Source organism: Sporothrix schenckii, assembly GCF_000961545.1.
Source record: "Sporothrix schenckii 1099-18 chromosome Unknown Cont44, whole genome shotgun sequence".
NCBI classification, from domain to species: Eukaryota; Fungi; Ascomycota; class Sordariomycetes; order Ophiostomatales; family Ophiostomataceae; genus Sporothrix; species Sporothrix schenckii.
This window is the reverse complement of record NW_015971145.1, coordinates 2168595-2181712: the sequence shown is the minus strand read 5'-3', so window position 1 is coordinate 2181712 and position 13118 is coordinate 2168595. Positions and strand designations below refer to the sequence as shown.

The 13118-nt window shown below is 56.5% G+C and overlaps 4 protein-coding genes across 4 annotated transcripts; 2 read left to right on the top strand and 2 right to left on the bottom strand.

The window, feature by feature from the left end:
• Window positions 1-1284: 1284 nt before the first annotated feature.
• On the top strand, window positions 1285-4095 carry SPSK_08497 (uncharacterized protein; the record flags this gene model as incomplete). The annotated part of the gene is made up of 1 exon (XM_016735092.1): window positions 1285-4095. The coding sequence occupies one exon, from the start codon at window positions 1285-1287 to the stop codon at window positions 4093-4095; it is 2811 nt and encodes a 936-aa protein (XP_016587450.1).
• Window positions 4096-4774: 679 nt separating this feature from the next.
• Window positions 4775-5473, bottom strand: SPSK_09791 (uncharacterized protein; the record flags this gene model as incomplete). Its single annotated transcript, XM_016736361.1, has 2 exons — window positions 4775-5188; window positions 5231-5473. The coding sequence occupies 2 exons, from the start codon at window positions 5471-5473 to the stop codon at window positions 4775-4777; spliced, it is 657 nt and encodes a 218-aa protein (XP_016587449.1).
• Window positions 5474-7979: 2506 nt separating this feature from the next.
• SPSK_09607 (Arf/Sar family, other) lies at window positions 7980-8930 on the top strand (the record flags this gene model as incomplete). Its single annotated transcript, XM_016736179.1, has 4 exons — window positions 7980-8127; window positions 8204-8448; window positions 8693-8758; window positions 8835-8930. 4 exons carry the CDS (start codon window positions 7980-7982, stop codon window positions 8928-8930), a joined length of 555 nt encoding a protein of 184 aa, XP_016587448.1.
• Window positions 8931-10148: 1218 nt separating this feature from the next.
• On the bottom strand, window positions 10149-12674 carry SPSK_08586 (ATP-dependent Clp protease ATP-binding protein subunit ClpB; the record flags this gene model as incomplete). Its single annotated transcript, XM_016735179.1, has 1 exon — window positions 10149-12674. The coding sequence occupies one exon, from the start codon at window positions 12672-12674 to the stop codon at window positions 10149-10151; it is 2526 nt and encodes an 841-aa protein (XP_016587447.1).
• Window positions 12675-13118: the final 444 nt, after the last annotated feature.

The window sequence follows — 13118 nt, the reverse complement described above, 5'->3', positions numbered from 1 at the left end:
TGTCCTCACTAACGTCCCCCTGTCCACGGAAGGACGGGTAGCGGGTAATTACAGAGCATGCCGGAAGAGTACAAGAGCGTAGCCTTGCCTGAGAAGCTCATAAACGGGGATACACAAATGAAATGTCGCCCTCATTTTGCTGCTGGGCTTTGGTCGTTCGAAGTGGAGGACAAAAGGACGGTACAAAAACCCACTTGAGTGACCCAAGCTGGCAGGTCGCATTGACGTTAATTATGGAGTTAGTTTCGGCCAGCCAAGTTTAAATTGACAAAGAGAAGGGGGAAGGGGGAAGGGACAGAAGACAAGTAACTGGAAGGGGAGAAAGAACGACCTGGCCGGCTTGTAGCCCTTTCCACGGCGCTCTTTTACTTTCCCGTCCGCGCCTGCCTCCAAGTCACACCCTGACACCGCATCAATCAGCAAACTGTGTCGCACCTGCCTCCCTTCAACTTGCACCCCTTTCCTCACAAGAATGAACTTTGCCTGCGCCTGTTCCACCAAAGGCAAGCGAGCCTCGTGATTAGCCCATGGATGCTTGACATGTCCCACTACCCGCACCTCGTTGCTTTGGTTGCTTTAGCAACTAGCCCAGAAATAGCAAGTGGGATTGTCTTCTTGCTACATTGGCCAATGGCCTGCGCCAGCGCTGCACACTAATAACAAAAAAGCAAGCAAAGCACTTTCACACTAGCAATTCAAAGGTGAGAAAGAGCGACCCAATCTCTCTTGCGTCGCGATTTACTGAACTCCCTAGGCTATATTGTGCCCCACTAAAGTTGGCCAGACGAAGAGGGAAGGGGCGACACCAGTGAGAAAGAAGGCTCGACCTCTTTGTGTTCTGGGAAGGAGTCGCTTTCTTGTTTTCTGATTTTGCAACGGCCTTGTTGTTAACGGATATCCATCTATCTGTTGCAGACGATCGTCTCCCGTGCTCATCCACTTTGACTTTGGCACAATTTTGTCTGTTTCTTTTTGTCGTACTCCAGTTGGCAACTTTTTTGTCTCTGCTTTGCACATGCCTATGTCCTGTGCCGCACTACTAGGACGACCACTCTATTTAGCCAGTCGTGACGATCGTCGACTTTTCTTGTCTCTTTTCTTGTCCCTCTGATCGTTCCTCTCTCGCAACGCCTCGATACTTTCCCGTCGTCTCGTTGTGCCGCTTGGACAGTTTCCTCAACGTCCTTCCACTTCGCGGGCCATACCGCACACCCTTCCAGCCAGACTTGGTCTGCCGACTCTAGCCCGCATTCTTCTCCGCCCTCCATCACTCAGTCTTTTGCCATGGGGCTTCTCCCCACGGGCCTGTTCCGTTCGCGGGACTCACGGCCACAGGGACTTCCTCTCTACGAGAAGCCCACAAGAGCATCCTCCGGCAAGGATCGCTACTCAGACGACGATATCTCCTCACCCGATGGCAGTGACGACGACGAATACGACTACGATGGTGAGAGCGCAGCCTCTTCTCCACGCAGCGGTCGTGCTTTCTCGCGACAGTCCTCCGGCACGGCAGCCTCGACGTCCTATATGTTGCCAAAACGCGCCCCTGGTACCGGACACCCGGTGTCAGCTTTTGAACAGCCCCGGCGGCGGCTGCGGGCATCCACTGCGTCGGCCGCCGTTCGCGCACACATCTACCGCCTGCCACAAAAGGTCATCCGCTACCTCTGCACGGCGCTGATCATGACAATTGTTGTCCTCATCATCACACTCGTCCGTGCCAGCCAGCTGGAGAACCGCCGGTTAGCCATTGGCGGCGGCAAAGGAGCGGCAACCCCGCCTGCCTGGGAGTCGTTTGACTTTTTGACTCGCTACTATGGCGGCGTGCGCAACCTAGTCCCGCTCAAGGAGAACGTGCCGCAGTACCCGCGCGAGGAAGACGAACAGCCGTACGGCCTGGGCGTGAACGATACATCGGCGAATGCCGCAGGCACGGGCGACGACGCTGCGCCCAAGGTGCACCTGCACGCGGCCGCGGCCGCAGCGGCTGCTGCCCTGCACAAGGCGGACAAGGCGCCTCTGCCGCCCAGCGCTGCCTTTGACACATACAAGGGCTACGTCAAGGCGAGCGACCCGGATCACATCAGCCCCTGCTTCATCGACGACAAGAACACTGTCAGTGTGCCGCCTCTGCGCTACTACGAAGGCCGCCCCAACGGCTTTCCTCAGAACATTATGGGCTCGTATGAGCTTCTGTCGCTGGCCGAGGATATCTGCTTTGACCGCTTTGGTCGCTTCGGCCCATACGGTTACGGCTACTCGGTGCGCTCAGGTGGCCTGGGCGTCGGCGAGTATGGCGAGAGCGAGGGTGCCGAGGCTGTGTGGGCGGGTGATGCCAGCAAGGTCGATTATCGCAAAGTGGACTGGGCCGGCGCCCAGCAACGATGCTACAACGCCAATGCTCGCCGCTTTAAGCCGGCCGAGACTCGCCACGCCCCGGTCAACGGCCTCTACGTCAACGACGGTGCTGCCCCTCTCGGAAAGGAAGCTCCTGCGCCCATTCACCACGCGCCACGCGATGCACCTGCGGAGGCGACGTCCGACGTCGTTTCCGAGCCCACCACGAACAGCACTGATTCAGTTCCTGTCGTACATGCCGAAACCTCTGCTGCTCCGGCTACGCCTCCCCCGCAGGGCGACATTCCGCGTACGGCCGTTGTGATCCGTTGTTGGGATGAGTTTATTTGGCACGAGGAGGACATTATGAACTTGCGCGCTCTCATCGTGGAACTTTCGCTGGCGTCGGGCGGACGCTACGACGTCCATCTCCTCGTCCAGGTCAAGAACGACGCGAAATTCCCCATCTGGGCCGACGACGGGGCCTACAGGGCGAAGATCGACTCCGTCATTCCTCCCGAGTTCCGCAGCATCGTCACGCTGTGGACCGAGACGCAGATGCTGTCGCTGTACCAGGGAATCCACGACCTGTACACCCGCGGTCCCGGCCTGCCGGTCCACGGCGTCTACCGTGGTCTCCAGATGGCCATGCAGCACTTTTCCTACAACCATCCCGAGTACGAGTACTTCTGGCAGTGGGAGATGGATATCCGCTACACGGGCCACCACCTCGACCTCTTCACCAAGACGGAGAACTGGGCCAAGGAACAGCCTCGCAAGGGCCTGTGGGAGCGTAACTCGCGCTTCTACATTCCCTCTGTCCACGGTTCCTGGGAGGACTTCCGCCAGATGGCACGTGTGCAGACGGAGGCGGGCCTTGCTGGTGCCGACAATATCTGGAGCGGCGTCCCTGGTGCTGGTCCCAATGCGGGTCCCGGCGCCAACAAGGTCGCTGGCGAGCAGACTGTCTGGGGCCCTGTGCGGCCAGCCGACCCGGAGGACTGGTTTGAGCCCGAAAACGATCCTGTGCCGCCCACCTCGTACGAGAAGGACCGGTACACGTGGGGCGTGGGCGAGGAGGCAGATCTGATTACGCTGAACCCCATCTTCGACCCCGAGGGCACGACCTGGCTGCTGGCCGACGACATCACCGGTTACAACGAGACAGCCGAGAGAGCGGGCGGCCAGACGAGCGGCAAGCCGCAGCGGCGTGCCCAGATCATCACGGCCTCTCGCATGTCCCGTCGCATGTTGCACACGATGCACCGCGAGACGGCCTTCAAGAAGCACCACGCCTTTTCCGAGATGTGGCCTGCCACTGCTGCCCTGCAGCATGGTTACAAGGCTGTCTACGTGCCACACCCTGTCTATGTCGATCGCGAGTGGCCGACGCAGTACATGGCACGCACGTTCAACGGTGGCCGCAATGGTGCCTCGGGCGGCTCGCGCATGTCCGTCTTTGGCCAGCGCGAGCACAACTTTTTGGGTCTGACCTGGTACTACAACGCAGGCTTCTCGCCCAACTTGTACCGCCGCTGGCTGGGCCTGAAGGTGAACGGCGACGGCGGTGCCGACTTCGAGGAGAACGCCGACGTTACCCGCAACGACTCGACCGTGTCCAACATGCGCGGCGGTGAGGGCCGCATGTGCCTGCCTGCCATGCTGCTGCATCCCATCAAGGGCGTGGAACTGCCCGTCGAGAGCCATGCGAATGAGGACTACAACAAGCCCGACAGCGACCTCAACCCTGGGTCGTAGAGCACCGCGATGACAAAACACAAGCGTTGGAAAGAGAGTAAACGAGATCATGTCGGCGTGCACATTTTTGCGAGTTGTAATGATGTGTTCCTTGCGCTGCTGGGTTGCTTTGGGTTTATTTATGCGCTGTTCTTTTCCGGGCATGACAATGGCGTTTGGTTTCCGGGCTGGCACATTTTGTGTCGTTTTTGTATACATTTGCTTGCCTTTTTCTCGTCTGTTTTTATTTGCCTTGGATCAAAGAGTGTCTTGTGATGTTCTAGTACTGTCTTGGCATGACGTCCATCAGCAAACACGGTGGCGCCAGTGTATATCCTAGAAGGCTACGGTAATAGATGTTTTGATAATGAGGAATGAAAAGCAAATGCTGTTTGATGTATTTTCCTCGTCCCGTATTGTAACAGAAAATGATAACTATACATATGATAAAAAACGTGAAGTTGAAGTCTATAATAGCAGATCTGCCAAGACCTGCACCAGAGACTTTGTGTATGCGCGCGCCAAAAATAACTCGCTTCGTATCGTTTCGTGGCGGGTTCTCTTTTGTTTCGTGGTCGTTGATGATTAGATGCACGTCTGTGCTAGTTCGCTCCCCTTTGATGCTTGTCCTCACCCAAGGTCTTGTTGTGGATGCCTTTCCCACACCCATCCGTCACTCCCAAGCCCGGTCAGCCGTCATTTAGATGACCCGCTTGACCTCAAAGAACCGCCGCAGCCACCACACCTGGAAGATGGACTCGCCGACAACGACTGTGATCACAAACAGGTTCCACCACTTGACCCGCGCGTTGGTGCTCTCGGCCGTGTTGCGGTGCGTCCGCTCCCGCACAACAATGTACGACTGCTCGTCCTTGACCTGGGCCAGCATCTCCGACAGCTTCTGCGCCTCGGCCTCGAGCGGGTCCTTGGGGCCGTCGGCATCCGACACGTATACTATGCCGTGCACGTTGAACGACACCTCCTTGCTGGACGCGCCCCAGTGCTCGTTGCTGAAGCAGTACATGTACTTGCCGTCGTGGTGCGCCGTAAACGTAAAGTCACCGTTGGACGTGGACTTTTGCAGCGTCTCGTACTGGCCGGGCGGGTTGGTGATCTAGGCAGCGAGCGTCAGCGAATGTGGTGTCATCGTACAAACGTACAACATGGCCGGCACCAGTCTGGGGTCGGGGCGGTATCTCACCCAAAAGTCAATGTCCAGGTTGCCTGCGCCGCCAAACTCGCGGTCGCCGACCTGGAAGGTCACGGTCATCTTGTCGTCCTTGTGCAGGTCCTCGAAGAAGCACTCGCGGCCGTGGGCCGGCAGCTGGATGTTGTGGGCGGCGACGGTCTGGACGAGGGCCGCGCCAGCAGCCAAGAGGCCGAAAAGAAGGCGAACCATTGTGTCGAGGACGAAAGCCGAAGAAGAGAATGAAGGAGAGTCGAGAAGTGAACAAGAAAAGAAGAAACCGACCAATTCCGTTGTCAAGCCGTACGCCGTTCGCCTCTGTCGTCGATGATCGCGTGTGGTTGACAAAGTGGTGGAAATCGTGAGAAACGGCCCCTTTCTTTTTTACGTGTTGTTCCAGGGATAAGGGGACCCAGAAAGGAGACAGCTTGCCAGTTCGCGATTGGGGACCCGCCCTAGCAAATGGGACGCAGGGCAGAACGCGGTTGGTTGGCGTTGGCGCTGGAGCTGTGCTGTGTTCAGTGGCCAGGCCTGGAGCTGGTTGTCCGTAGCGGAAGAGCCAATTATAGTGGGTAAGTACTGAATACGGGCATACTTTGTACGCTGAGGCGAGCACGTGAATCTCAAACAGCACGTTCGTGCTGCTGCCCATTTACAGGTGGTCCCCTTCCAGATAAACCGGCCCGAGAAATGATCCGGCCAATTGAGTGCGCAGTGGCCTCAAGTTCGCTACCCCTTTGCGAACCCCACTATGATACCCACTGATACCCACTGTCCTGCCTGTCTCTTTGAGTCTGGCTCGGCGGACCCTCCTGTCTCGCTCCCTGGAAAGACCCTCGAGCCTTCCCTCCACAGCACCTAGACGCGAAAGCTACAGCGCTGGCGACCAACAGGCACCTGTCAGCAGCGCCCAACCAACCCCTCTTTGAAGCTACCCCTAGGCCGCTGAAGACAGTTTTGATCGTAAATGTATTTCGTACATTCGTACCCAAGGACGCTGATTCGTTCCTGCCTTGTCCACCAGGCTTAAGACACACCACGCACTGTTCCAGTCCCAGGCAGGCAGTGCAAGAGCGACCCGCGCAATCCAACAAGCAAAAGGGGGAGGCGAAAAGTCCTATCAGCACAAACGAGTCGAGCCAGCAGTATCGGTAGCACAATCACGGCTCCCGTCAGTGCCTTCCCCCAGCCTCCTCGTGCTCTGGTCTCAAATTTTACCCCCTCCAAGGCCCCCCTTTCCGCTCTTTCCCCCTTCCCTTTTTTTCGTCCCAGTCCCTCCTTCCTCGCTCGCACAGTCCACACTGTCCACATAGTCCACAGAGTCCACACACCGACAAATCCCACTTTTGGCCACATCGCGATAAATCACCCAGTTATTCCTCACCCCAACTGATCTCTCTCTCTTCTCTCCCACTTCCTCTCTACACCGGAACCACCTCCACCCACCACCCGTCTACAACCACGAATCCCGACTCCATCCTCGAGGTGAGCACCTTTCCTGCTTTTTGTGCTTTGCACTGCGATTGTCCCCAATCGAAGCGACAAACAAGACCACACGGCGGCTTTCATCCGGCCCGCAGCTTGTCAACCCCCTGGAATATCGTCACTCCTTTGCTCCTGTTGTTGTTTTGGCATCATCTTCCCTAATGGCTTCCCTTTGTCCTCTGCACGTCAGCCCTACGATGCTAGCATCGACTGGTCGTCTCCTCCCCCTGTCTCCTGGTACACCACCGTGATGTCTTGTCGTTGGACTGTCCGCCTATGGCCTCCCTGTTATCTGGCACATCGCGTTCTGCTCGCCTTCGGATCAAGCCACAAGTTTCGCAACCCGATATTTTCGAGATGCGCCACCGAGAGTTTTTATGCAGGACTGGCGTGCACCGCCGCCTTGGTCCGCTGGTGAACGCCCATGCAGCTTCCTCCAATCCCAAGGCAGCCGTCAAAGGGAGCCCGGCATCGACTTGACAGACTGCCACCCGTGATTTCCTCCACACCTCCTGATACGGTGTTCACTTGGTGTTTTAATCTCGGAGCCTGGACCGGATCTCTAGCCAGGTGCAGGTTCAAAGCGGACATCGATCAAAGCCATACACAGGAGCAGGACACGGCCAGACACAGACTACGGCAGCCTTTAGACGGAGTTCATCCTGCCAGACCTAGACCCCCTCACTCCATCGTCCCAGCCCCCTTCTTGCTGTGCTGCTGCCTGCGACAGAGCTCTCTCCTGCTATCGGATGGTTGCAGAAGTCGTGATGTTGTCCTCGCAGCAACCATGTGGCGTTGTCAAATTATCTGTCCTCTTTTAATGGTTGTCGGCCTAGCGATGCTTTCCTGCCACTATATCTGGTCGGCACGGCGCACGACAGCAGTGGCCAGGAGAGTATCTGCTTTCTTGCGCCATACCTGCATCATCCCGCCTTTTCCCATTTACCACCCACACACTCTCCCAATCATACCCCACGTCGGGCAACAAAGCCTTCCTAGTTTCCTACATTTCGTGCCTCTGAATTTCACAAACTGCCTGGTCTCGTGATCGTTTCCGGTTTGGTTTCGCAGCGCATCCAAGCCCAAATCGCAGCTTTGCTAACGCGTCCCTCGTTTGGTAATCTTCTAGATCAGCCGTTCGTATTTCGTCGTCTATCTCGCTCGCTCCCCCCTTTTCTTTTTCTTTTTCTTTTCTTTCGGAACCACCTAGTACCACCGCTTCCCAGCCGCAAACATGGGTCTCAACTTCTCCCGAATCTTTGCCTCTTTCCTTGGCAAGAAGGAAATGCGTATTCTTATGGTCGGTCTTGACGCTGCCGGAAAGACCACCATTCTGTACAAGCTCAAGCTTGGCGAGATTGTCACGACGATTCCCACTATCGGTACGTAGGCCTCGATGGCTGGCGTTGGACCGCCCGTTTGGACCATCTCTTGGACCTGACTAATACCGCTTTGCAGGCTTCAACGTCGAGACCGTCGAGTACGGCAACATCCAGTTCACCGTGTGGGATGTCGGAGGACAGGACAAGATCCGCCCTCTGTGGAGACACTACTTCCAGAACACCCAGGGCATCATCTTCGTGGTCGACTCCAACGATCGCGACCGTATCATCGAGGCCCGCGAGGAGCTGCAGCGCATGCTCAACGAGGACGAGCTCCGCAACGCTGTCCTCCTGATCTTCGCCAACAAGCAGGATCTGCCCGTACGTTTATCCCACCCACGTCTTTCCTTCGGTTTCCCATTTTTTGTTTCAATTTCCGCTTTCAACGCTTTTCAAGCGCGTGGCCAGTTCTCTTTGTCCTGGGGTGTTGGCCTTCTTTCTCCCGATTTGGCGGACCAGTTTTGGGGCATCCCTTGCTTGGACCGTAGCCATATGTTCTCCCACCGACCAGCACATTCCCCGTCATAGCAACCCAACTTCTTGATGCTAACTATACTCTGTCTAGAACGCCATGAACGCCGCCGAGATCACAGATAAGCTCGGTCTCCACAGCATGCGGCAACGCCAATGGGTAAGCTTCAGTCGTAATTTGTTTCTGTTCTACTTCATGCGGCGAATCAGACAACTGACACTTTTCTCCTCTCTAGTTCATCCAGTCGACGTGCGCCACGTCCGGTGACGGTCTGTACGAGGGACTTGACTGGCTTTCGGGTGCACTGAAGAAGAGCCAGGCTAGCCAGTAAACAGATGGCGAACATCGGCAACATCCTATGAAACCAGGCGCTGGGGGACGAAGGGGGAGATAGATTGCGTGAGAGTGAGAACGAGCAGGGACGTTGAAAGAGGGTAACGACAAACATACGAGGGAGAGCGAAGACTTGCGGCAGACCGAGGGCAAGATGGGAAAGGGTTTGGGGGCCTCTTTGAGAAAAGAGAAAGACTTATTTTTTTGCACGGTGCTTTTTATGCCTGTTTTATAATCCGTCTCCCTTATTTTTTCATCCCAGGCGCTTTTTTTCTTCCCCTTCTGTTACTCGGTTCTTGTCTTTATTTTCTATTATATTTTTTTGTGTTTCTCACTGCTGTATGTCCATCTGGCTGCTGGTGTTTGATTTCCCCTCCGCCGCAGTCTTCGCTCTGATTCGGTGTCTCTTTCTTCAACTTGGTTCCTTGTTCGCACGCCTTCTTTCTCGTCTCGTTTACATCTCTTTGTTTTTCTTTTCAAAATGTCTCAACGTTCTCGTACCTAACCAGTCTCTTTTTCTTTTTTACCACCCGTCAACCGCAGACACTCAATCCCAATCAATCCTGTAAACCTCTGCTACGAACAGCTCTGTACTTTTCGTTTGTTTTATTCGCAAAAAATGGAACACTTGAACAAGAGTCTATTTCCCAACAGGATTAACTGCTGTCCGTACACTGTTACCAAAGCGCACCTCAGGCTGTACTATTTTATGCCGCGTGTGACCACTTTATTTTAATTCCAAAGGCATATTGGTATATGGCCAAGGTTGACTGTAGTGTTTGTTTTATTCTATGAGATAAGAAGACGAGACAATAAATTTGAGACTCTTGGAAACGTCTAACAAAATCTAAACAAAAATGACGTGGACCGTCCGTTCATACTTTATCAAAAGTCTTAAAACGAACCCGAGTTACGATGGTTAAATTCTTTCGGACGATAATACAGAACATGTTTGCATAATGTCACAAGAGGGAATGAAAGAAAAATAAACCGAAAACCCAAAACTGTAAATACAAATATGCCAAATATAATCCAGTAAAAACACCTCAAGTCCAGTTTTTGAAATGTCCCACCCCTAGATGTCCCATGATATCATTTTTTTTATGCCCTTGTGATTCTTTTGCTACCTTGCTCCGATGTCGACTAATGCCTTTTTTTTAATTTTTAATTTTTAATTTTTAATTTTTAATTTTTAATTTTTAAGTAAGTGGGGTTGTTATGACGACTCCGTAGCTGCGGCGTCGTCGGCGGGTGCTGGCGTGACCGTGCTTGGCGCCGCCGTCGCCACATCGAGGCCAGAGCCGTCTTCCTTGACCGTGATCGTGGCCACATCACCCGTCCGCACGCCGCCACGGATGATCTTGTCGGCCAGGTTGTTGCTAATTTCGGTGGTGATCAGACGGTTGAGGGGCCGCGCGCCAAACTTGGGGTCGTATCCACGGTCGGCGAGCCAGTCGCGAGCGGGCAGCGTCACATCGAGCGTGATGCGGCGCTCGGTCAGGCGGCCCTGCAGCTCGCGCAGCCGAATGTCCACAATGTCGCGCAGGGCGGCGCGGGCTAGGCGCTTAAAGACGATGAACGAGTCGATGCGGTTCAGGAACTCGGGCGGGTAGTTTGCCGAGACGACGTCCATGACAGCTGCCCGGACGGCGGGGTCGACACTGCCGTCGTCGGTCTCCTTGTAGGGGTGCAGAGGGTCGTTGCCCACGAGAATATCGGCGCCGAGGTTGGACGTCAGGACGATAATGGTGTTGCGGAAGTCGACGCGGTGGCCCTGGGCGTCGGTCAGGTAGCCTTCGTCGAGGACCTGCAGGAGGAGTGCCGAGATGTCGCGGTGCGCCTTTTCGAATTCGTCAAGGAGCAGAACGGCATACGGCTTGCGGCGCACGGCCTCGGTCAGCTGGCCGGCGTCATCGTAGCCGACGTAGCCTGAGGGCGCGCCAATGAGGCGCGAGATGGTGTGCTTCTCCTGGAACTCGCTCATGTCGAAGCGGACCACGGCCGACTCAGTGGAGAACAGGAAGCCGGCCAGCTTCTTGCACAGCTCTGTCTTGCCGACACCCGTGGGGCCCAGGAAGAAAAAGGACGCGAGCGGCCGGTTGTCGCCCGAGAGGCCAGCACGCTGCAGCCGAACGGCATCCGCGACGGCCTTGAGCGCCTCGTCCTGGCCGCGCACGGACTGCCGCAGCGTCTCTTCCATGTGCACGAGCTTCTCGATGTGGCCCGAGGTGAGCTTGGCCACAGGGATGCTGGTGATGCGAGAGACGACGGTAGCAATGTCGTCGGCGGTGACGGAGTCGTGGATGAGGGTGCCGTCCGAGGCGATGTCGGTGCCGGAGGTCTCGACAGGGGCCGCATCGCTGTCGGACGCAGCAGGCGAAGACGCCGCCTTGGACTTGCCCTGCTTGTCGCTGTTGACCTTCTGCTCCAGCGAGGGGATGATGCCGAAGCGGAGCTCCGAGGCGCGGCCAAAGTTCCCTTCGCGCTGGGCACGCTCGAGGTCCATGCGGGCGCGGTCGAGGTCGCTCTGGGCCTGCTTGATGCCGTCAATCTCCTCACGCTCCTTCTCCCAGCGCGTCGTCAGGGATGCCGCCTCGTCTTGGTAGGCCTTGAGGTCCTTCTCGAGCTTCTCGCGTCGCTCGCGGCTGGCAATGTCCGTCTCCTTGCGCAGGCTCTCGAGCTCGATCTGGATCGTCATAATCTTCTGGTCGAGGCGCATAATGTCCTCGGGCTTGCTCTCTTGCTGGAGGCGCAGCGAGCTGGCGGCCTCGTCCATCAAGTCGATGGCCTTGTCGGGCAGGAAGCGGTCGGTGATGTAGCGGTTCGACAGGGTCGCAGCGGCCACCAGCGCACCGTCGGTGATGCGCACACCATGGTGCACCTCGTACTTCTCCTTGATGCCGCGTAGGATGCTGATGGTGTCCTCGACGGTCGGCTCGTTGACCAGGATCGGTTGGAAGCGGCGGGCCAGCGCAACGTCCTTCTCGATCAAGCGGTACTCGTTGAGCGTCGTGGCGCCGCAACATTGCAGTTCGCCGCGGGACAGTGCCGGCTTGAGCAAGTTGGAGGCGTCGATGGAGCCCTCGGCCTTGCCGAGACCCAGAAGCGTGTGCAGCTCGTCAATGAACAAGATGACCTCCCCATTGGCCTGCTCGACTTCGGTCAGGACCTTTTTGAGGCGCTCCTCAAAGTCGCCGCGGAACTTGGCGCCCGCAATGAGCGAGCCCAGGTCGAGGCTGACGACGCGCTTCTTCTTGATGCTCTCGGGCACGTCGCCGCGCACGATGCGCAGGGCGAGGCCCTCGAGAATCGCCGTCTTTCCGGTGCCGGCCTTGCCGATCAGGACGGGGTTGTTCTTTGTGCGCCGCGAGAGCACCTGGATAGTCCGCTGGATCTCTTCGTCGCGGCCAATGACGGGGTCCAGCTTGCCGTCGCGCGCCCGGGCCGTCAGGTCAATACCAAACTGCTCCAGCGCAGGCTTCTCCTCCTCACCGCCGCCCATGTCCATGCGGTGGGTGCCGCCGGGCGGATGTGGACGGCCATTGGCATAGGAACGGGTAGCTCCGATGGGCAGGTACTGGAAGGTGTGCGCTACGGGCGATGTGAAGCTGGGGACGGCTGTGTTCAAGGCGGCGAAGCGACTGGCCCGGAGGCTGCTGGACGGAGCATTTTTAGACTTGGCAGCTGCTGAGAGGAGCTGTCGCCTTGTGGTATTGGCGAGGATCTGATTTCGTGCAAGCATTGTTGTCGATGGCGATGTTGGCGGGGGCAGGCCAAAATGTGCCGAAAAAGTGTGTCAGATCAGAAATTCAATTCCGACGCGTCTGCTGTGATCCAATAACCATGTCTGTATATACCATCTTCGTGGTGTGGTCGTCTGGCGGACATCCGAAGCTCCTCGTCGTTGTCGGTATATTGGGGCGTTCTCGAGATCGTTCGAGTATCTTCGGGGAGCTACACCGAAGCTTCCAGGCCTTATCCTTTATCGGACAGCCCACTTAGCGCTCGGATTGTCCAATATGCATATACAGGGATTTGTTTTTTACCCCTGTAAGTCGATATAGGGTGTATTGCAATACAGCCTGGCCTGCCCCGCCAACAGTGGCCCGCTTAATTTTTTTTTTTTAAAGCAGTCTAGAGGCGGCCCAAGAGCAAACACGTTGCGCCGTTTCGTGGCTACCAGGCG